General features: G+C 43.2%; 1 protein-coding gene across 1 annotated transcript in view; it reads right to left on the bottom strand.

Annotated features, from left to right (window-relative positions):
- frem1b (Fras1 related extracellular matrix 1b) overlaps positions 1-25,045 on the bottom strand; it is a 238,326-nt gene that overhangs the window by 76,550 nt on the left and 136,731 nt on the right. Inside the window, exons 17-21 of the mRNA XM_068037205.1 lie at positions 19,798-20,050; positions 18,324-18,518; positions 13,233-13,418; positions 5,589-5,785; positions 389-614 (exon numbers count right to left, since the gene is read on the bottom strand). Coding sequence (XP_067893306.1) covers positions 389-614; positions 5,589-5,785; positions 13,233-13,418; positions 18,324-18,518; positions 19,798-20,050 — 1,057 coding nt within the window. The remainder of the gene's footprint in view (positions 1-388; positions 615-5,588; positions 5,786-13,232; positions 13,419-18,323; positions 18,519-19,797; positions 20,051-25,045) is intronic.

Genomic DNA, 25,045 nt, shown 5'->3' with positions numbered 1-25,045 from the left:
TCCTGAATGCATGATGACCCAACAATGCATGATATTTGACAGGAATGCCTCAGGCAGCCACTGCTGATAATATGAGATGCTCCTCTAGTAACAAAAAATTGTAAAATAAATTGGTATTATATCCCTAATCAGACAGTAGGCCCTCAATTGTTCCTGATAAATGATCTAGAAATTTTACTTAGCCCTGAAACAAGCTGTGAACAAAATAATTCCAAGATAATTTCTTCTGACTTACTGCTACATTTATTCTGTATATGCCAGTTCTACAATAGAGATTATATTTCCCATCTTTACCAACACGTAAGCTTGCCATAGAGGAACAGATATTGTGCTATGCAGTAATATTTGGTGTCCAGCAGAGGACATCTGCAGCACACTGTATACAGACCTTGTCTGAGTTCATCCATGCTAAAGCTATGTACTGTAAGATCGTGATGTAGAACTTCAGCATTCATCTGTCTGTATGTGGAAACATCATTGCCATATATGCCATTCAGAAGCAATCCATGGGCAGGGGGTTTAACCACAGAGAAGATCAGTGTATCATGAGGTATATCCAGATCTACAACATTCAGCACTCCAGGGCCAATCTCACATATATCACCCTCTATTATCTGCATAAAAAGAGTTTCATCAATATGAAGTAGCTACTGATACACACCAGAATTTTAACAATAAATTTTTCCAACATGTATTAAGTTATTGATATTATACTTTACTATAGCAGGTCTTGAAAATAATTCTGCAGAAAATTTAGCCAACTGCATGAGGGAGTTTGGTGGAGAGGCACAGAGGAACTGCAGCATGATTCTGGTGGAGGGAACACACAATTTAGAGTGCAACTCACATCCTCTGGGTTTCTGTCCCTCTTAGCTTCCTCAAAATTTTCACAGGAGGTGAGGTGGGCAGCTGCTTTTTAGACCATCATTATAACATCAAAGAACAACTTGGGAGCATGTCTGTCGCATTCACAACAAGAAGTTGCATTTATATAGCACACTTAGTGCAGAAATAGATTCCAAGGGGCAAACAATGGATGCTGAGCCAAAGGAAATATTAGAGAGTTCCCAAAAGTTTGGCCAAAGAGATGGGTTTTATGGAGGGTCTTAAAGGAGGAGAGATTAGAGGCAGAAGGGTTTAGGGAGAGAATTCCAGGCTGAAGAGACAGTGGGTCGAAGGGAGGGTGAACAAAAGGCCAGAGTCAGGGATGGGAAGTTTAGGGAGAATGTAGGGCCAGAGGAAGTTGCAGGAATAGGAAAGGATGAGGCCATAGAGAGAGTTAAACATTTGAGTTTTAAATTTGAGCCATTGAAGCTGCTGGTTAAGAACTGCTAAAGTCATGTTAAAGATCAATCATTTGAAACATATGCAAAATTACATAGTATTGGAGGAGGATATGAACAAAAGTAAGTTCAGAACACGCATTAGGTAAATGAATGGCTAGAATCTTAAGCATGACAGCTTTCATAGAACATCATAATGGTTAAATAAAGTTTATGAAGAGTAACAACTTTCCAAAAGTTAACACCAGTGAAATTAGAAAATACATTAATCTACTGTGACGTGTAGTTGTTCTGTCCAAGCACACTACAGTGTCACAGGCCACCGATGTAAAGTGTCCATAGGCATTGCTCCTGTTCTCTAAAATCATTTTGCATATTTGCAGAGCTACAATAATTAGTCAGTTCACAACCAGAAAGAAATGCAACAGTTCTTCTAGTGCACCAAATTTTAGAACAGTAACTCCATAGCTCATGTACTGAAGAAACATACTGGAAAGTAGTGTTTAAACTTTGTTTCAAATATTATTGGCAAACATCTTGACTTGTCCAATCTTTCTTACATATGTTAACCTCATCTGAAGTAATTAGTTAAAAACTGGAAATCTGGCTTTATTACAATGGCCCCGAAACTGTGGGATGTTGAAAACCAGCACCAGAAATTTCCTCAGAAATGGCTGCTGTAACTATGGTAGAAACTCAGATACATCATGCAAATTGAATTTTTGCTGATCTTCGGCTGAACACCTATTAACTTCTCAAAACGCACCAGGGAATTAGTGATTCCTGTTCTCTTTTTAAATGAATTTTGTGCCCTTGGTGACAAGGCCAAGGACAGTGGAATTTGGGAGAGTGGTACGTCATAGCTAGACTTGATCCTGTCCATACATATACATCTTCCAGACTTATGGGGCTAGAAATTCAGCTCTGTAAAGCCACTGGAGCTGGTGCTACGATAGCCAGAGGCCCTCAGAATGGCCCACACAGAGCTTATGGCCAGTTCTGATTGCCTCCATTGTGGCCTATGCTACCCATGCTGGGAAGGGCATCAGCATGCGCCTGCTGTGCTTGCACCAAAATTGCCTCAAATGGCCAGATTATGATGTCAAACAGCCATTCCGACTGATTTGCCGCATGTTTTTGAAACTTTCACTGCGCATATTCACTGAATGCATGTGCTCTCCGTTCACAAAAGGACCTGTGTTCAGAGGCAAGAGGAGCCCTCATCAGCACTATTTAATGGGCCAGCTATCCAACTTGCAGATGAAGTGATTTCGACTAACTTCTGCAATTGCAAAGTTTGTGGAAGTACCGTGGATTGTTATGTTGGAAATATTGTGGTGATTTTCTGCATTTGGCAGGCAGCATTGCTGCATCCTCACTGGGAGGGCAGAGGATTTGGTGACCTGTCCACACAAACATTGCAATAGGTACAGGGCTGTAGGTGCAGTGCCTCTGGGAGATGGTGCAGAGGCTGTCAAGAGGGGAAGCTCTACACGAATGGAGGAGGTGGAAGAGGCAGTGAAGAGCCATCTGGGACACCTCCATTCCAGACAGGCTGCCGCAATCACCTACCCAGACTCTGGTTCCCTTAGAATTGCATCCCTTCACCAGCATTGCTCCACTATACCCTACATTCCCAATCATCTGTAACAATCCATCACAGCATCCTCTTGGCCAAAACTCTGCAGTAAAAGATATCAACAAAAACCTTGCCATGACATCTTTATCAAACAACACATCCAATTATACAAGCAGCATGGCTGGTGGAAGGCTGCTGACTTTCAGCTGGGGAGACAGCAGATGGTCTTGCAGGTCCCCTCAGGCAGCCGTGGGCCTTGTGAGCCTGGCTTTGGACTGCACTACCTCGGCCTGGGCTGGCTGAGAGATAACAGCAAGGGCACTGGAAGTGTGACCGTAGTGGGAGCACGAATGCTGTTATCCTAACTGGCACTGCCCTGAGTAAGTGCCTCAAGAATGCTAGTAATTGTTGGAGGACAGATTGCTGGGCTGTTGTGAGAGCCAGAAAATCCCTTTGAGCATTGAGATCTGCAGCTTTGGACACCAGACACCACATCATGGCGCATCACATCATGGTTTTTTTTTCAACATCATGGTGCTGCCAATAGAGTTGGCCACCACTTCAATGGTGGAAATGATGGGCTCCAAGCTCTGCACAATACCCTGTGCCATGTTACAGCCAGACTCCTCCATGCTCTTTGATAGTGACAAAAGGCTATCTGGCAGGTCTGCAATGCACCAAGCATCTCGGTGTGCATACTCAGCAGCATTCTCCTGTATGCTGACCAATCAAAAGTTCTCATCTGTAGCCTTGCTCTCTGGTGAGCTGACACGCAAACTATCCTTTTCACCCTGTCTGACTGCAGCCCACTTGTGCCCGGTGAATTACCACGTGCAGATGCCGATTCTATGCTAGCCTCTAAAAGGTTGCGCAGTGCCACTATCTGGCTGTGAGTGCCAGATCAAGTGATGGCGCTTCTTCATCAGTGCTGCAGTGTTGCTCTTGTCCTTCCTCCTGAGGCTGCTGTATCTGGGCAGGTGGTTGTTCTTGGGTGTCTGAAGGTGGAAAATCAGAAGGGGAAAACAAGGTTGAGGGAAGGGGGTAAGGTGTAAAGCAAGAAGTTCATGGTCACACCATCAGCAGCTTGCACATCATGGTAGCTGGAAGTTGAGATGGGGTATAAGACAGGAATGTACCATCATCCTCAATGTTCTTAGTGATACTAGATGCAACGGGCTCTGTCACAGCTGGCCCCATGATGCAAAGGACCATCTTCTCCGCAAGGGTCAGGAGATGCAAGCGTCCTTGTCCCCTACTAATTCTGCTCTGCTCCTGGGGGTTATGGGCCACCTTGGCCTGTAAGAGAGAGGAAAGAATGTCAGTGATTTTGTTGCACTGTGTTTGGGTGAAATGTCTGCCACAACTAAATTGCTGGAAGTATGAGGAAGCAGTCGGAGGTGAATATGAGTCTGGCATCATTTGTGAGGTGGAGCAGCTGAATGTTACGCCCAAGTCCTGAGTGCTAAGGACTGCTATTGGGTGAGTGATAGGGCGTCATAAGCAGCATGAGAGGTTGGTGGTGTGTTGAATATATCATGTGAAGATGCATTCACGGACCTTGACCACACAGATTAAGTCATTAAACTTCTGGTGGCACTACTGCCAAGTCCTTGGGTCAGTCTGCGGGCCTTGACCTCCCTAGCCACTTGCTTTCATTTCCTTCAGAGGGTGGTCCTTGAGAGCCTCCTGGCCCCTTGTGTGGAAACATGACCTGTCTCCTCCTGTTGACCTCCACCACTAAGGCCTGAATCCGTGAACCTAGGAGCCCTCTCTCTTTCCCAATGCTCCATTTGTGCAGCTCCTACTTGTAGCCAGTGTCAGTACAGGCAGTCAGAAGCAGTTTCCTTCTACTGAGTGCAGCTCCCATTTAAGAAGGACAGGGTTGCCTTTAAGAGGATCAGGCTAGCTGCACCACATGCTATCAGTGCGCACTGCTGGGCCTCCTGCTGTGCGCTCAGCCAGTCAGCAACATGGGCCCTGTTCAGACCAAGGCTCCAATCATTTTAATCAGAAGGTAGCACGAGGTTTGGGTGCTGCCTGCCTCAATGGGAATAGGCGCTGGCAGATCGTGAATTGCGACCCCATCCCCCCCCCACCACCCCTAAAAATGTGTGCCAACGATTTTTTAGCCCATACATCTCCAGCTAATTGACCATTTGTAGAATGACCACTCCAGACTGTTTTTTTTTTCAATTTTGGCATAATTAACTACTCCTTCATTTAGCTCACCTTCACTGTTCTTTTCAACTTAGCTGTGTCCTACATAATGAACCTTGGATCCTCACATAAAAAAAACCTCAAAGATTAAGCCTGGTTGTTTGTCTAAACATGGAGCCATTAGGAAAAAAACAATGCATCTTCTCATGGAAACCTGCTCCTACCACAAACAGTGGTGAAAATTCACAAACAAAGTCATCTGGTGTTTACACTTGAATTACATGTGACACATACTCTCCATGTTGTGGAGAGTAAATTCATTTTGATACATTGTTTGGATGTCTTTCCCCTCAAATTCAAACAACTAAATATGATTCAACTGACTGGCTTTCAGATTAATGGTAACCAAATGGTCATTGTACTGTTATTAATGATGGAACATGTGGCGAGATCTAAAGCATTTAAAAAAAGAACTCTGTCACACAGAATAAAATATAAAGTCTGAACTACCTGACACAAACTCTGAATAAATATGAGTAATTCCGTTCCTTTGCTATATTCATACTTACCGTGATGTTTCCCAGCTGCAAATCTGGAGTTTCATCGTTGATTGGGTTGATGATGACATAAAACGGCACTGCTATGGATTTATGTATAGCGTCACTAACAGATACCATAAAGTGGTCAGCTGTGGGCTCCATCTGGTTATGTCTGCACTGGACGTAGTTGATGTAGCCTGCCCTGAGGTCCTGCAGACTGAAGGAAGCTATTAAAGGAACAGATTAGATCAAACAACTAAGGTTTTAAATTGCACGCAAAATAAAAATCTTTCGAAATAATTCACAATAATGTCACATTCCTCTAGCTGGAAGCCGGGGAAACTCTCAGCTTCTCAACTCTACAGAATAATACATTTAGCCTAACATAGGAGTCACAAAGCAAAGTCACTTGTTTCATTAATGAGAATGGAGTGCTAGGATGTAAAAGAAATATAAAGATCCTGAACCTCATTGCTATTTTATCAGACACAAGATTATAAAGGATTAATTTGAGATCTTGTGATAGAATCTGTTGTGTGATTGCTACAGAATCGACTGTTTTTAAGCATACAGCACCTTCTCTCCTAACATAGATTTTAAAAAATCACATATTTTACCACTTTTCTTAAGATTATTTGGTATTATAGGAAAACTTAATTTTTAAATGCATCCCATTCACACAATGCACACTGATCAGCAGTTTACACAGTCCAAGGGACATTGGTCACTCGTTAAAACAGCTGATATAGTTTTACCAGATATATGCGGCACAGTGGCGCAGTGGTTAGCACTGCAGCCTCACAGCTCCAATGACCCGGGTTCAATTCTGGGTACTGCCTGTGTGGAGTTTGCAAGTTCTCCCTGTATCTGCGTGGGTTTCCTCAGGGTGCTCCGGTTTCCTCCCACATGCCAAAGACTTGCAGGTTGATAGGTAAATTGGCCATTATAAATTGCCCCTAGTATAGGTAGGTGGTAGGGAAATATAGGGACAGATGGGGATGTGGGAGGGATATGGAATTAGTGTAGGATTACTATAAATGGGTGGTTGATGGTCGGCACAGACTCGGTGGGCCGAAGGGCCTGTTTCAGTGCTGTATCTCTAAACTAACTAAACTAAAACTAGTGGTACAATAATATCATTGTGTCATCTTTCACCAACTTTCATTTGTATTGCATCTTTACAATTGATCCCAAAGCACATGACAGAGATTCTTCATGACTGTACATAAACTAAAACTATTAATAAAATGTTTCTTACACTTGATTATTTCTCATGAAATCTGTGCTATAATAATTTGTATTGCATATCCTGCAGCATGAACTTTTCCAGTACTTAATTTGATGATTGTGGAAATGGCACCTGATGTTCAGGTTATTGGTTGTCCCAGGAAATTTCCCTGTAAGCCTAACAAATACCACCTTAAGAAAACAAATCTGGGTTTCGATGCTGATTCTTCCTTAAACCTTCCAAAATTAAACATCTCATTATTCAGTAGATGTTAGATTCCAAATGCTCTGACCTCTTTAAGCAGTTTTTTGAACAACTGTATTATTCTAAATATAAAAGTTATTTATTCAATAACCTTTTATATGCACCATGATTACACTGAATCTTTAAAATAATCACTGAAACCAAATTGGTTTAAGTGGTCAAATGTGGTCTGTTCATTTTTTTTAAACTTACCTAATTTATATTTGTTTGAATTTCAAGCTCCAGTGGTATGTTTTGTGGTAGATTACTACAGAAAGTGTACATCAAATTGATTACAACCTACAGAAATCCAGACCTGAACTTTGGATTTGGAAATGTAAACAAAACATGTTTTTTTTGGTATGTGGATTTAAGCAAGGTCAGTATTTATTGCCCATCCCTACTTGCCCTTGGGAAGGTGGTGTAGAGCCATCTTCTTGAACTGCTGCAGTCCATGTGCTGTAGGTACATCCATGGTGCTGTTAAGGAGGGAGTTCCAGGATTTGGACCCAGCACCAGTGAAGGGACGATGATATAGTTTCAAATCAGCATGGTGTGCGACTTGGAGGGGAACTTGTGTGTGGTGGTGTTCCCAGGCGCCTGCTGCCTTTGTTGCTCTAGGCAGTAGAGGTCATGGGTTTGCAAGGCTCTGTTGAAGAAGCCTTGGTTAGTTGCTGCAGTGCATCTTGTAGATGGTACACACTGCTGCCACTGTGCGTCAGTGGTGGAGGGAGTGAATATTTAATATGGTGGATGGGGTGCCAATCAAATGGGCTGTTGATCCAAACATCCAATTTGGATTTCCCAGAAAAGTTCTAGATGTATGGCAAAGTTTGTAAAAACATCAGTACTTATCATCTTCTTCTTTGGCCTCCTTGGCTCGAGAGACAATGGGTAAGCGCCTAGAGGTGGTCAGTGGTTTGTGGAGCAGCGCCTAGAATGGCTATAAAGGCCAATTCTAGAGTGACAGACTCTTCCACAGGCGCTGCAGATAAAATTGGTTGTCGGGGCTGTTACACAGTTGGCTCTCTCCTTACACTTCTGTCTCTTTTCCTGCCAACTGCTACGTCTCTTCGACTCGCCTCTCTTTAGCCCCGCCTTTATAGCTGCCCGCCAACTCTGGCGATCGCTGGCAACTGACTCCCACGACTTGTGGTCAAAGTCGCAGGACGTCATGTCGCATTTGCAGATGTCTTTAAAGCGGAGACATGGACAGCTAGTGGGTCTGATACCAGTGACGAGCTCGCTGTACAATGTGTCCTTGGGGATCCTGCCATCTTCCATGCGGCTCACATGGCCAAGCCATCTCAAGCGCCGCTGACTCAGTAGTGTGTATAAGCTGGGGATGCTGGCCGCCTCAAGGACTTCTGCATTGGAGATACGGTCCTGCCACCTGATGCCAAGGATTCTCCGGAGACAGTGAAGATGGAATGCGTTGAGACGTCGCTCTTGGCTGACATACATTGCCCAGGCCTCGCTGCTGTAGAGCAAGGAACTGAGGACACAGGCTTGAAATACTCGGACTTTTGTGTTCAGTGTCAGTGCGCCATTTTCCCACACCCGCTTGGCCAGTCTGGACATAGCAGCAGACGCCTTTCCCATGCGCTTGTTGATTTCTGCATCGGGAGACAGGTTACTGGTGATAGTTGAGCCTAGGTAGGTGAACTCTTGAACCACTTCCAGAGTGTGGTCGCCGATATTGATGGATGGAGCATTTCTGACTTCCTGTCCTACGATGTTCGTTTTCTTGAGGCTGATGGTTAGGCCAAATTCGTTGCAGGCAGCCCCAATCCTGTCGATGAGCCTCTGCAGACACTCTTCCGTGTGAGTTGTTAATGCAGCATTGTCAGCAAAGAGGAGTTCCCTGATGAGGACTTTCTGTACTTTGGACTTCACTCTAAAACGGGCAAGGTTGAACAACCTGCCATCTGATCTTGAATGGAGGAAAATTCATTCTTCTGAAGACTTAAACGCATGTGAGAGCAGCAGTGAGAAGAAGATCCCAAACAGTGTTGGTGCGAGAACACGGCCCTATTTCACGCCACTCAGGATAGGAAAGGGGTCTGATGAGGCGCCACTATGCTGAATTGTGCCTTTCATATTGTCATGGAATGAGGTGATGATATTCGTAGCTTTGGTGGACATCCGATCTTTTCTAGTAGTCTGTAGAGACCACGTCTACTGACGAGATCAAAGGCTTTGGTGAGATCTATGAAGGCAATGCAGAGAGGCATCCGTTGTTTGCGGCATTTCTCCTGTAGCTGGCGATGGGAGAACAGCATGTCAATGGTGGATCTCTCTGTTCAAAAGCCGCACTGTGCCTTAGTGGAGTCTGTTTAAAATGACTCGAGCGAAGGCTTTTCCCACTATGCTGAGCAGGGAGATTCCATGGTAGTTGTTGCAGTCACCGCGGTCACCCTTGTTCTTATAGAGGGTGATGATATTGGCATCGCACATGTCCTGTGGTACTGCTCTCTCATCCCAGCACAGGCAAAGCAGTTCATGGAGTGCTGAGAGTATAGCAGGCTTGGCACTCTTGATTATTTCAGGGGTAATGCCGTCCTTTCCAGGGGCTTTTCCACTGGCTAGAGAATCACTGGCATTACTGAGTTCCGATTTTGTTGGCTGTTCGTCCAGCTCATCCATGACTTGCAGAAACTGGGCTGCATCAAGGACGGTATCAGTGGCATCATTTTCCCTAGAGTACAGTTCTAGGTAGTGCTCCACCCAGCGGTCCATTTTCTTGCGTTGGTCAGTGATCGTTTCCCCTGATTTAGACTTGAGGGGAGGCGATCTTCTTGATGGTTGGCCCAAAAGCTCTCTTAATGCCATCATACATTCCTCTGATGTTTCCGGTGTCGGAGGCCAGCATAGGTGTTGCCAGTAGTCATTTGCACAGTGCCTGGCTGTTCTTTGCACGGTGCTTCTGGTGGCTTTAAGTGCTAAGGATGTTAACTCTCTGGGGGCTTTCTTGTAGTTCTTATCATACTTATCAGTACTTATCATAACATCCAGGAAAAGCAGTTACCCACTTATGAAGAATACTGAATGATTGTTTTGATGATTATTAAATTTACTCTAACAAATCCTTGGCTTCAGAATACACCTAACCAGATGGAAAATCTGTCACAAAGGGGTGATCTATTCACAACACATTGCAGGCCATAATTTTTCTTCATAGGTCTTTTCATAGTTTTTTAATGTCCAACAAACAAGTGGGACACAATTGTTCAATGAACACGTTTGAGCAATAGTACTTTGTGAACAAGGACAATACAAAGCTCATTGTGACACACATATAATAATGATCCTTTAACACATCACAAGCAGCTAACAAGTCACTTTAGACAACAGAAATGACAAATATAACTGTGTAGTGTCCCATATTTCTATGTGGCCCTTAGCAACACATTCATGAATCTTGTTTCACTTACCAGGACCTGCAGTTTCTTATTAATTAATTATAGGGAAACAAAATCACTTTTTTTGTCTCGGAGGTTGGCCAACAAGCATGCTGCAGAGGTGATAAGCATGATATATCAGAGAGAATGTTAACTCAGTGTTGGCTACAGTGAGGACCTGGAGGGGATTCTCACAAGAAACAACGAGACTTAAGAAAGACCACAAAGCTACTACTGCAAAGTAGCAGCAAAGTACAGATATGAGTCATAATTGTTACAGATCTTGATGCATTGTGCTAGCAGTGATGAGTTCACATTACAAGATGGGTCAGTTCTTTTCCTGTATAAAATATGCCTAATGCATTGTAATTAGTGTACATTTAAAAAAAAGTATAGGGAGCGGTGGCCACTGCTGGGACTGCTACCTAGCTCAAGGATCAAGATGACGGAGAGCACCAGAAAACTGGTACATTTTTGGGGCCTCGCCAGGGGCAATCGTTTGGGACCCGTGAGGCATGGGGAGTTGGTTAGGGGGGCAGGGGGTTGGGGGAGCGTGTTGGGCTTCGGGGACGGCCCTCCGTTGGGCACAGGGTGCCCTATCAGGTGGGCCCACCCCCTCCCCCAACCAAGGCCACCAGAAGGCCACCTGGTTTTATCAGGCAGCTTTTCTGAGGCCTCAGCTGCCTGTCAGCCAACTGTAAAATCCCCGTGGCAGTGGCGGAGGCCCTTAAGTGGCCGTTAATTGGCCACTTGAGGGCCTTGATTGGCTGGAGGCGGGCCGTTTCTCGCCGCCATCGCCCCACATAAATTGGCAGCAGAGATGAAAGCAGGTTGGGAAGAGCCCTCCCAGTTTCGCATTCCATTTTACACCCGCCCCTCCCCCCCACCAGCATGCTCTTTTAGAGGGCATAAAATTCCAGCCTTATAGTCAGTACAATCCTATGTGTGGGTTCTGATTATAATATTTGCAATCTCAAACAATCAGATTGAAAAATGAGATTCAATCCATAGGCAAGTTTACAGTATTTGTAGTTCCATGTCTGTGTTATTTTCATGGCTTCTCAAGTCATGATACTGTAGCTCTTTCTCACATCCTTTTCTGTTGAGTTATAAGCCAGTATTGATAAGCTCAATAATACATTTTCTGGACCTCAATGTGGTTACTGTCTTGCCTGCTCGTCTCAAAAAGGTAATTCTATTACTCATGATGCCTTCAAGAAGGACAATAAGACCTGTAGCATTTGCATACTGAGATCAGTCACAGCCTATGCATTTTGATGTGCTCACTGCTATTGTATAGCTGAAATTATGGTCTGTTTAGAATTCCTGGTTATCAAACAGCGTCTTAACTGAAAAATATGAAAGTGAACATCAGTACGGGTACATGTTGATTGGCCACTTTCTGCTGGGTAGGATTATCAGATCAGCCCAGAGGAAACCAAGGTGCACAGATAAGTTTAACGGACTGGTGCTAGTCATAAACAGACATAGATGAACTTTAATAATTATTTCTTAATGAAGAAAATATATCATTTTGATCAGTTTTGTTATTTTCCTATTCTCCTAAAGTTGTTCCCTTTATCATTTTTCTTGTGCTTATCAAGGTGAGGAACGGTAAAACCAGGGGGCAACATATAGACGAGTGTGTGAAGGAGAAATACTTTGGGAACCCCTTAAGTAACAGTGCAGGGTTGGAACCTTTGCTGGAGAAGCTCTGGGTTGTGATTGCATAAGTAAAAGTGGAACCAAAGCATGGCCAATCCCACTGAACTGCTTAAAGGAGGAGAGGCATTTGAGGAGTACAGTGTGGTCAACTGTGCCAAAAGCTGCAAGTATGTTGAGGAGGATGAGGAGGGAAAATTCATCATGATCACAGGTGGTTGGCACCAGACACTCTAGGAAAGCCAACAATGTTGTTTCAGAATGGTAATCGATATCAGAAAGATTTACTACCATTAGTAAAATGGCAACTAAGCCAAGGATAAAAAGTCAGAAAAAAAACATTGTTCTTTGTTCAATTTACTTACTCCAGAACACCACCCCTGATGGATATTGCTCTGAATTTCCAGAACCCATGGGACAGACAGCCAGATAGTGCCACAAATGGTCTGTCTGCCCTTTCATGCTAATGATCCTGCCCCTGAAATTTGGTATCGAGGTTAGTGCTGGTGCATACTGACTAACAGAAGTCCTGCCCTGCCATATTGCTGGCAGGGCAATGGATTTTCCAGACACTGAAGGTATTGCCAGGTTTTGATATCAATCTTAAAGTAACAGCCTTATTTATAATTGAATTTAACATTTTCCATTATGTCAAATACTTATGTCCAGGAATGATTTATTAAAAAAATAAAATTTACATCCTGAAGTTGAATTCATGCAGAAACATAAATAATATGTAAACCCAGAGGTCATTGCAATTATGTAACTGAGTTGGGAGATCTTTCAGGGAACAGAAGGAAATTTTTGTTCAATAAATAGACCACAGGAGTTTTATTTGACTGCATAATTACAGCAACTTAGTATTTAATGCAACAACTAATCATCAAGCTATGCATTGTTTATGCTTCAGATTGGGAAAAGAAAGGAAAATAATCTTATTATTAACTTTAAATAATTTTGACAATTTGCGTAAGCTATCAAAAGTTCATTGCATTTTTGCAGTGACAGTGGTTATTAGGCACCAATTATTCAAAGATTGTTCTTTGTATGTGTTAGAAAGTGTATTTAAATGTGTATTTAAATTAAGTGTTAATTTAAAACTTGTAGAACTTGTTAAGTGATTAAACTGACATTTTTTACCTATGTTTATTCCAGCATTACTCTTCTCATATCCTGGTGATGGGAGTGTGTTCTCGAGATATCCATATTGAGGCAAACTCTCCAGCACAAAGATTAGTTCCTCTGAGATTGTGTCTTCATCTGTGGCAGACAGAAAGCCCGATACCAAACTGGCTTGCGACGCTTCATCCACTGTAAACATATCCCCTACAAATGAAGAGGTATATGACTAAAGTAGCTTTATTATGACAATCGAAAAGTAAGTTTCACAAGGGCTGCAAGGATTTTACAGGCCATTTATTGGGCTGAATTTTACTGAGTGCTTCGGGACCCTGATATCAGGGTGAAAAGCAGTTCCTTGGCGTGCACTTGCTGGCATTGGGACCAGCTCGGCGGTTTTACTGCCCCCTAATTGGCCGCCTGCAGGTCCACAGTCCAAATAAGGATGGCTAGCGGGCTCCTGATACTGCTAGCCCACACAATCAGAGGGCCAGCAGCTCTGAAGCCTCAGGAACACCACTGGCAACAACACTCAGTTGCTGCTGAGGCAGGCAGGAGATTTCGAGCCTTGGACAGATAAGCCAATAAAAAATAAAAAATTCAGGGGGCTGAGGGTCAGAGGGGAGAAGTCTCTGGGGAGATCGTTGGTGCCATGGGGGCAGCCTTCCCTGCATGTGGCTATCTCTTTGGGCTATGGAACCTACAGATCCGTTGGCCGCCCCCCCACCCCCCCCCCCCACCACCCCCCGGACAGCCTCCAGGAGGACACCTCCATGAATCTGGCAGCCTCCCTATGTGGCAGGGGACTGCTCCGCCTTTGGAAAAATGCCAGCAGCTCTGTAAAATGGCCCTTAATATGGCCTTTAAGTATGCAAATCATCTGCCTACCTCATTGGAGCGGGAAGCTGATCCGCCTTGCAGCCTGTTGCTGGCAAAATGCCCTTACAGTACAGTATGCATTGGTGCAGTGTTTTCAACTTTGCATCATTGAAGCTGTTTTGAAGACAGAGATTCAATTCTAGCTGGTGGTGTGAAACTATCTCATACAATTGGTGCAAGGCAAACTTTAAAGGCTGAAATTTGGATTCAAAGTGTCAATGTAGATCAATTCTGGGAAAGGTACTCATATGGGAATCCCCTCTGTATGAGGAAGCCTCCAAACTGGTGCTGGCATGATGCCAAAAAGCCCTACCAGCTGAATTAATACTCTACTTACAAACCTGGACCACACAAGTCCATTCAACATATTGACTTGTCACTCACCAAAGAACATGCGTTCAGCTGCAAGAAAGGGCTAGGCATCCAACTTGCTGGTAAGGTAATTTAGAAAACTTCTGCCATTGCAAAGCTTCTGGAACTACTATGGAGGGTTTTTGGAGGTGTTTTGGTGAGTTACTGGATTTATCAGAGTTATCGTAACAGGGAGGGCTCAGGATTTGGTGACCTGTCCACACAAAGGCTGCAACAGGTATGGAGCTGCAATTGCAGTGCCACTGGGTTGGCAACAAGACAGGGAGATGGAGCAGAGGCTGTGGAGAGGGTAGGTCTGTGCAATGCCTTCTGGCAAGTTGGAACCAGACTCCTCCAAGCTCCTTGACATGAATGGAGGCCGTCTGGTAGGCCTGCTGATGCACCCAGCATCTCAGCGTGCATCCTCATCAGCATGCTCCTGCATACTGCCCCATTAAAGTTCTCCTCTGAGTCCCCTGTAGCAGAGCTCATCTGCAACCTCACCCTCCAGTGAGCTGGCACACAAACCATCATTTACCTGGCTTGGCTGCAGCCCACTCATGTCTAGTGACACACCACATGCAGACCCCCGACCACCTGCTCCTATTCCCTTCTGAGGTTTGTCCTTTAGGTCCTCTTGACCCCTTGCAGAAACATGGCCTGTCTCCTCCTGTCCACCTCCAATACCAAGGCCTTTACCACAGCATCCAAGAACCTGGGAACTGTCTCTCTCTGCCGTGATGTTCCATTTCCCTTGTTTAGAATTGCAACACTGATATTCAGATTAGATTAGATTAGAGATACAGCACTGAAACAGGCCCTTCGGCCCACTGAGTCTGTGCCGACCATCAACCACCCATTTATACTAATCCTACACTAATCCCATATTCCTACCAAACATCCCCACCTGTCCCTAAATTTCCCTACCACCTACCTATACTAGTGACAATTTATAATGGCCAATTTACCTATCAACCTGCAAGTCTTTTGGCTTGTGGGAGGAAACCGGAGCACCCGGAGAAAACCCACGCAGACACAGGGAGAACTTGCAAACTCCACACAGGCAGTACCCAGAATCGAACCCGGGTCCCTGGAGCTGTGAGGCTGTAGTGCTAACCACTGTGCCACTGTGCCGCCCTTCAGCAGCAACCTTCTGTGATTCAGTGTTCCTTCCCCTTTTAAGAGGGGCAAACTGCCTTTATGAGGAGCAGGCTGTCTGCACCATGTGCTCTATGCTAACGCTGCTCGACTTCCTGCCGAGCACTCAGGCAGCTAGTAGTGTGGGTCCCAACTGGACAAACACTACAATCAGGTAAATGAGGAGGCAGCACCAAGTTTGCATTCTGCCTACTTCCACTATGATCAATTGGTCTGCAAACACTTGTGCTGGCAAGTCCCTTGGGAGTTCTCCCAATCTGTCACCTTAACTTTGGTAGAAGATCAATAGAAATACTGATTATGTCTCTGTCTGAGATTTCCACTGAAGTTATGGCTCCCAATCAGAAGAATCTCCAAGGAAATTTCCAACATCATTGGTCATTCTTCATGGGCGATTTTAGATGCTTACAGCAACAACTTGTATTTATATAGCACCTTTAACATAGAAAAACATTCGAGGGGGCTTCACAGAGGAGCTATCAAACAAAATTTAACACGGAGCCATATAAGGAGATATTAGGACAGGTAACCAAATGCTTGGTCAAAAAAGTATATTTTAAGGAGTATCTTAAAGGAGGAGAGGTAGATAAATTTATGGAATCAACTCCAGAGCTTAGGATTTTGTCAGCTGAAGGCAGGACCACCAATACTTAGGTCACATATGGACTGCTGCCGGCATTCCAGAGGCTCTACCTCAGAATTTTTAAGAACAAAGGGAAAAAAAAGGAAGGAAAAATAGTTTCAAAAGCTCAGAGCCTCCAAGAGAAGAGCCAAATATTTGTAATCCAGTTTCAAGTCTATTTTTTTCATTTAGGTATATTTAATAACAATGAAATTTTGAGATATAATAATATTTATCTGCTATTCCTGACTCTACCTAAAAAGTATCATTAAATTCACACAATACTGTAGTCTTGTGAAGACTTATAAAATACCAATTCTAAAACTTTACATTTATACTTATCTATCTAAATCAAAAAGTGCATGTGGGCGATTGCCCACAGCTTCCATATGGGGTCTAGCATCTGTGTTTGGTGGATACAATATTTGCAGAATCTGAACTTTGATTGCAGTGGACTTGCATCCTACCCGTGTATATTAATGTTTCCTATGACTACACAGTCTAGCAGATGGATTGTAGTGTCACCAGTGACCTTGATCAGTTTTCTGCATGAATGCAGTTTCAAAGTCCCTTGTTCATACTCGGCCCTGCATCCTCTCTCATCATATGTAGATTTCAAAAGATTTCACTTTCTCTATGGTCACTTATTTGATATGAAAATTAACTCAATTTCCTATTAATGTTATATCCACATTTTGACAATAATTTGCTGATTCAGACCAATTCATTGCAGTTATCGAGCATGATACATTCTAGGGATTAGAAAAAGGACAGTCTGCATTTGAGCATATTTGCTTGGAATGAAGTAAACTTGTGTTGATCAAGGTCAGCTCTGAGGAAAGAAACATTTACAAACTATTTGGGACCTAGTACCAGCATTAAGCACTCGCTTGTCAGGTATAACTTTCTTTAGAATTATGGGAAAGCTTCCTCTATCTTGCGCAGTGTCAAATTAATCCCCAGCATCAAATAGTGCATTTTACAATTACCATATCATCCAATACTGTGGGTTGTCTGAATGAGATTGTCAATATACTGGAGTTCATTTGCAGTGAATGTAGTTCATTTGGAGAATGAAGTTGATCCTGTCAGATGTGAAAAGTTACAACATTAACTATGCTGGATAGCTATCCTTAACCTGAAAAAGACAATGGTAATACTAGACCACCAGGTCAGGAGAAGATGGATCAAGAGACAAAAATGAGTATATGAAAACAGAAAATTTATTATAATGGATGCCTTCAATCAACCAAATGGAAATTATGAAGACCCAAGTATTTTGGAATCCCAGTTAGTAAACATAATTTGTAGTTGCTTTATAGTGCAATATATCAGGGAAGTCATGAGAGATATGCATATTTTAATTTGGTTAAGGCAAGAGACAATAGACAAGTGATAATAAACAAGGAATATAAGTCATATACCCTTGAAGGATAACAACCAGAGAAAGATCCAGCTCAACATAGAGAAAAGAAAGACTTGCAAGTGGCCTGCAACGGACCTTAAGGAACATTATTTTGGATGCTTAATAATCAGTTCTACTAGAGCAAACACATGGAGAGTGCACTTTGCCCTGTTAAACACAAAATTTGCAACTGGGTCCTATCTACACATTAGGACTCTGATTTGTATATTTAAGTAGGCTTTGCCTGTTTCGGGTGGGAGTGCTGTTCACTTGTTTCCTGGCCTGCTCCCATATCACAGTAGGCTAGATATCAACAGAAGCAGGCTTGTATGTCCTGTGCCATAACTTTTAACCTGTCATCACCCATTCTCAACCAAAAAAAGGGACAAAAATGGGCCCTCTGAGTTGTATAAGATAGTGAAAAACTCAAAACACAAATTACAGTCAAAGATGTAAGTTTAAGCTGGTAGAATGCAAATTTAACACTGATCTCAGGAAGTTTTTTTTCATACAAAGAGTCATAAACACATGCACTTCTACAGAGAGTAGAAGCAAAAGCCACAGAATAATTTTAAAAACACTAATTTCTACAATGAGTGCAACAATGTTGAATTCACGACCCAGTATTCTAATACACTGCACCAGCCAATCTTGAGATAGTTGCAGTATATACAAATATACAAGATTGTTGACTAACCAACTTTAATTGTAGGAGGTTGATTGTTGACTGGCATTACAGTGATGTTAAGGTCATAGAAAGGGAGAGAGCCATGCAGTGGCACTGGTGGTGGAAGAGGACCATCGTAACAGCAGTTGTCCGTTGTGCCTGCTTCTCCATCAGAGATAATTATTGTTACAGTGTCCATGCAAGAACTGTATCCTATTTCACCACCTAGAATGATGAAAAAATATTAATGTATTAATAAGTCTTTGTAGGGTCAATATTCTCAACCAGTACTAACATCACAAGCATACTCAGCAGACTTTCAGTGGATTTGTAAATCCTGCTTACTAACATATTATTCAGTGCTCCCTACATGGACTAGGCCTAAACAGGAAGCATGAAGGCTGCAGGGTCGGATTATCTAATGCATCATATTTAAAGAGCTGTTGCTGTACCTTAAAGGGGAACTCACTGATTTTTGGTGATTTAACTGTTGCTGCATGAATTCCATTCACTAGGTTGCAAGCATTAAATAGGGAACACGAAAGGTCTCAGGGAAGATGCAGAACTGGTTTCTTTACGGAAAGAGCCATAGATCAGAAAATAAAAATTTACAGCATGGAAGGAAGCCAAAGGCTCATCGTGTCTGCCCCATCCAACAAGTAAGCCTTGTTGGGAGGGAGGTGTTTAAAAGGAGCATTGCCTTCTTTGGGGCAGAGATGCACCCTCTTCAGAATTCTGCTGTCTGCCTGGGAAGAGGTGGCAAAACAGGTGAACTCAGTTTCCAAACTGAGGAAATTTGCCATATTTTCTAAGTGTTTTCCTGCAATTTCTTATCTTGTTGCTCCTTGACGAGAAGAGGAAGTCCCCAGAGAAATGCCCATTTTAACAGAATTAGGTTCTTAAAAGATTTTTTAAATTTCTGGAAATGCTAAGATGTGGAAAACCACACAAATGAAAGCTGGACAAAAATGCAAAAAAAGGGCCAAATACTAAACAATAAACCAGAAAAATTATAAAAATAGAATCCAAAAAAATCAAAAATGTAATTACTTCTAAAACAATTCCAAAGCACATATTGAAGGCAGATAAACTGTAAACAATTATTTGGTGCCGAAAACAATGCTTCTGCATTTCACTGGTTCCTTTGTTTTTATATTTGTTCCAGCTTATCGAGATTCTTCTCGGCAGTTACAAGAACATCAACCAACAGCAATGTAACCCAACTGGAAAATTACAGGCTGGACCATTTAGGCAAAGAGCAAGCCAACGGCTTCCTTGCAAGATTTTCTGACCAATTGGCCTCTGATGCAAGACTGCATTTTGAATGTATGTTAGAAATTTACTTTCCATACTCTTTCAGGCTTTTTTTTTTAAATTAGAAGGAAAACTTCTAAGAAAACATCACTCACTACTAAGCAATTAAATATGTAAAGCAAACAGAATAATATTTTGTGCATCCATTTCCTAGTTTAAAATCAACAGTACCACATTCCAAGGTCCCTACCAGTGTGCCAATAGGAGATTAACCCTTGGATGATATCCAGTTGTGAGAATTTGTCGACTGTGACATCATTTCTTTGTACCACTCCATAAGTCGGTGAACGAGCGATCATGTATGTCAGCTTCATGTCATCGCTGTCAGTATCTGTAGCGTAAAGGTACTCGGAGGTAATGGTGACCTTTTCTCCCTCAGGACATTGCAGACCAGATTTTAAATGTGGTTGTAGCTCTGGAGGTTCATCATTGATTGGTATAATCTTGAATAAAAGATCAAAGAGTTAAAGCATTAGAAGACAAATTTTCCTCTCCCCACATGGCTCAGGAAACGCGGCAGTAAAAGGGAGGTGGAAGTTGCCAGCTCCTTTTCTAGCACTCCTTATAGGCCAGGAGGAGGAGCTGTGCTCCCCTTATCCCCTCAAGGAAACCTTTGACTTTGCTTCTACTTATTGTGGCCTCATTCTACCCACTACTGCAATCGCAGACCTTCCCCACCTTGTTGTGGGATGACCTTAAGAGTGGTTCACCTTAAGAAGCTGTAAGTGAAGGTCACCAGAGGAAGCGATGTTGTGTTACACATGACCAGGGAGTTGTGGGTGTAGCCCGACAGAGTGAGATGTGTTTAGATGTAGCTCGTGCAGTAACTGTGCATATATAAAGTATGATAAAAACCCACATTTTCTTTGGATATTACTTGTAGTCCTGTGAATCTTACATAGTTCACATATTAAAGGAATAAGTAATATCACATGGTGGCAACTTTTGGGGTATATTTTTTCTGAAGACCACCAAATATTACATTGTGGCAATGTTTGATTTTTTTTCTGAACAGCACACTAAGAGATAACAAAGAACAGCAAGTTCCTTACCTGGAGTGGCTGAAGATTCAGGAGAGCACAGACAGGACCCCAGGAGGTCTTGAAACTCTGAGTTCAGTAGGCAATTTGCCAAGAGATTGGAGATTTCAACTAATCTGGCAGTGGGTCAAAAAGTTTGAAAAGCAGTAGCTGCAGCCATTACTGTTTTAGTTTCCCATTTTTTCACTTTGTGGGAAGCTGAAAAGAGAGGGAAGAACTCAACGGGTCCACTGGAGGTCCACAGCACAATGAGAAAGCCTGGTTGTGGCATCTGCCAGTATTGCAAGATGCAGCTGGCTGAGAAAAAAAAAGAAACTCTCTCAGTTTAAAAAAAAAGCTCAGTTAGAAATAAATGAACCAGCCTGTGTAAACAAAACTGTCTCACAGTTTAAAAAAAACCTGAGCTGTGCAAACAAAAAGCAGCTGTGGTGTCTCAGTCTTAGAGGGGCAGACCTGCAGAAAATTAATTTGTCTAAACAAGGAAAAGTGTGCCTGTGAAAAACAAAACTTGTAAAAAAGTCCGATATTTATGAAAAAGCAAGACTAAGACAATGGCTTTCGGATATCCAGTTATAGATTAGAAGGTGGACACAGTGTCTGAATTTAAACTGTTTCAACAGCGAATGGAACTGTGTTTCCTGGATCAAGAAGTGAACAAACCAGAGAAACAAGCTATCAAAATCAAGATTGCACCAGCCAACGAGGGCCTGCAACGGATCAATACATCAGGATTGTCAGCTGAGGATCAGAAGGACCCTAGCAAGCTATGGACATTCCTGGAGGAGCGACTCAAGGTGAAGGTAAATTTCCAAGTACATAGGCTTGAGCCTATGGCCTAGCGGCAAAGGCAAGATGAGTCCATTGACCAGTTTGTTGCAAGGTACCGAGACAAAGCTCAAGAATACGACTTTGCAGATATCGAATAGTCAGAATGGGTTATAGAGCTAGCCTTCACATCTACCCCACTAGAGGCCTTTCAAAAAGATCTGCTAGAAAAGAAGAAAGGGCAAACCATAATTGCACTACTTAATGATGGAAGGAAATTTGAAGCCACCATGGCTGGATGCCAACAGTTACAAGCGTTAGGGGCGGCTACAACAATTGGTATGATAACCAAGTCTCAGAAGTCTGCTAAGCCTTGTGGTAAATGTGGCCTGACTCACCAAATCCACAGTTGTACTGCATACCAGGACCAGTGCAAAGCTTATGGCATGTGAGGACATTGGGCAAGGCAGTGCAGAAGGCCGAGCTCAGATACCACATGCAGGAACAGTGGCAAATCACATACAGAGAGAACGTCTGCAAGACAGGATGGCAAATGCAACAAAAGGTATGTCAACACACAACAAAAGCCCAAGCAGATACATCAGGTCAGCAGAGAGACAGATTGACAGGAGGACATGGATAAAGAATGCACACGCGTGAACAGTGAGTAAGCATTTCACATAGTTAATTTGGATCAACATGTCAATACTATTATGCAATCTGAGGCATTCACCATGATCGGGATTATATGTTTGCAAAAGAGTGACTGCCTAAAATGGTTCTCCAATCAAATGCATTGGAATAATAGCCGTGTAGTGCAGCTAAGGGAGCTACAAATGGCTGCTACAAATGTTTTACATTGTAGACACAACTGGACCAGCTGTCGAAGGACTTCCAGTGTGCTGAGCTTTACGAATTGTCACAATACATGAATTCATTAATGCACCAAAGATGGTAGAAAATATCCAGGTCGAGTGTATTGGGTCAGTCCATGTATAAGATGACACAAAGGCTGGGAGTCTTGACATGAAGAGGCGATATGACTTTGAGTCTCTCCTCGGGCTTTAGTTTGTTGCAGCAAGTACCCAGAGGTCAAAGGGTCTGCCGGTGATTGGTGATGTTGCCTGTCATAATTTCTCTAAGCTTTCTAAACAAGGGAAGATGAAGGCATCATATGACAGGCAGGCAGGGCCAGAATTAGCTTGATTGCAAGTAAGACAGAAGGTCAGAGTCCTCAATCATGCATCAGGGAACTTGGTACCCTGCAGAGGCTGCTAGGATATGTGACCAGCCCAGATCATACGAGGTCCAGGCACCCAATAGTGAAATTCTCAGATGGAACCGCAGTCAACTCAGAGAGCTGTACGACAGCACTACATGTGACAACCCTGTGGCATTGCGGACACATTCAAAGCCAAAAATTGAAGATGAACTTACAGAGGCTACAAGCACAGAGGAAGAACATGCTAACCAGAGCTCTGAGTCACCAAAGTCTCAGAGGAGTCATCAAGACGAAACCAGCTCTGGAAAGAGGTTTACGATAACAAGATCTGGAAAAATAAGAAAACCTCCTATACATTTTGGAGAGTGTTAAACTTACTCACTTGTAAATCATCTTTTGTTTTAATCATGTATAGCTAGTTATTGTTATAGCATCATTGTTTATTATACACGTTTTCATCTTTGGAAAAAAGGAGGATGTTGTGGGATGACCTTAACAGCGGATCACCTCAAGAAGCTGTAAGTGAAGGTCACCAGAGAAAGTGTTGTCATGTCACACATGACCAGGGAGTTGTGGGTGTAGCCCATCAGAGTGAAATGTGTTTATATGTGGCTCATGCAGTAACTGTTTGTATATCTATGTTCTAGTTAAAGTATAATAAAAACCTACATTTTCTTTGGATATCACTTGTAATCCTGCGAGTCTTACAATAGCTCACATATCAAAGGAACAAGTAATATTACATACCTAAGCACTGATCCCCAGCTTTGCCCCCTTCTACGACTGCCTCTCTCTTGCCCACCACCAACCCCCGATCTCTGGCCTTCCTCCCTCCCGATTACCAGGGACCATCCTCATGGGTCTTCACCTGCAGCCTCCTGCCACTGGTTTTCCTATCTGACAGCCAGCCAGTCTGCTAATTTGGTTAGCTACAAGCCCAGAAACAAAGAACAAATATAACAAAGTCCTGCCATTAAAATCAGCAGGACCACCATGTCCCTGGCCTTGCCAGGTCTTCCTCATGCTAATGCATTCCCCTGCACCCTCTTCACATTGCCCTAAATATCGGAGTCTGAGAGTCTGCACACAATGTATGGTTTGAAACACAAAAATCGATCTTGGACAGTGAGTGAGACACAAGGCACTGATCTTAGGCAATGGCTGGTGGAAAGAAAATACATTGGTAAAACAAAATCAACCATTTTGAAATAATAGGCTTTCAAAGTTCACTATTTGTATGTACAACAGGCTCTGGCTTCCTCTGGTTCTGTTGTGTATTAAGTACATGCCTGCACAGACTCACTTGTACTCTGAGCTATAGAGATGACCAAAGTACCCATGTTTCAAACTGGCCGGCATACATTGGGCTGAATTTTATGCAGGTGGCAGGGGTCCTGATTCTGGGCCAGAAAAGTTAGGGGAACCCCGTTTTATTAGGCGGCCTCCCCCACATGGAGGGGCTCCTACCAGCTGATATAAAATACCATTAATTGGCCACTTAAGAGTCTCAATTGGCTTCTGGGCAGCAAGTTCATTCTCAGCCATTCCCACCCCTTACAAAATTCAACAGCACTGGGAAAGTGATGGGCACGCCAACCCACCCCCACCCCCCCCCGCCCCTCGTTATTTTATTGGCCCCACCGCCTCCCTGCCCGTACCAAGAGGGCTGATAAAATTCAGATGATTGTATCTACAAAGCCAGCCTGAGGTATTGTACTTACTCCAGTAGGTAGGTATAGAGCTGCTCCAGTGCATGCAATCGTTCTGGAAATTCTGTCAAAGCTTATCAATACTGGTTAAAACATTTCATGCAAAAGACTCTCTCACAGTAATCCAGGCTTCTGCCTGCCAAGCACAAAGCAGCATTGGCTTCAAAGTCATAAGGTCATCTATGGCACGAAATTCTGGGGGCCTCCATCTGCCTGAGCCTAAGGCCATGATCCCAATCCCAAATTGAAGGGACAGAAACAAATACATGGATGAGTTGAGTTGCCAGCACCTGTAAGGATGCTTCAGTGATTCCCCATCTCAATGCATCCCTGTAAAGCAAAGCAGCCACTCCATCGAAGGTCCTCCCAATGCCCTTCCTGGGCCAAGGAAACCACAATTTTAAAAACTATTAGCTCCAAAAGGAACCATTTTCAGACACAATGGAAATCCATTCTCTCTGGGCCCTTTTCTGGTGCCTCAGCAGAGTTTCTGCCTGCTCTCAGTTGGCAAGACGTTTCCTGCCAGTTAATAAAGGCATACTTGCAGAAGGTTAGCCTTGAAAATCCCGAGACATGCCCACTTGACCTGTTGGAAGGTGGGGGATTCTCTCCCTTCACCACTGGAAAATGGTGGCACGTATGAAACCAACCAAAATTTTGGCCACCACCAGGCTTTTTGCCCTTGGCTCAGACCAGAATTTT

The sequence above is a fragment of the Heterodontus francisci genome, chromosome 8 (genome assembly GCF_036365525.1).
Source record: "Heterodontus francisci isolate sHetFra1 chromosome 8, sHetFra1.hap1, whole genome shotgun sequence".
Lineage (NCBI taxonomy): Eukaryota > Metazoa > Chordata > Chondrichthyes > Heterodontiformes > Heterodontidae > Heterodontus > Heterodontus francisci.
The sequence above is the reverse complement of the archived record's forward strand: the minus strand, read 5'-3'. Positions and strand labels throughout refer to the sequence as shown.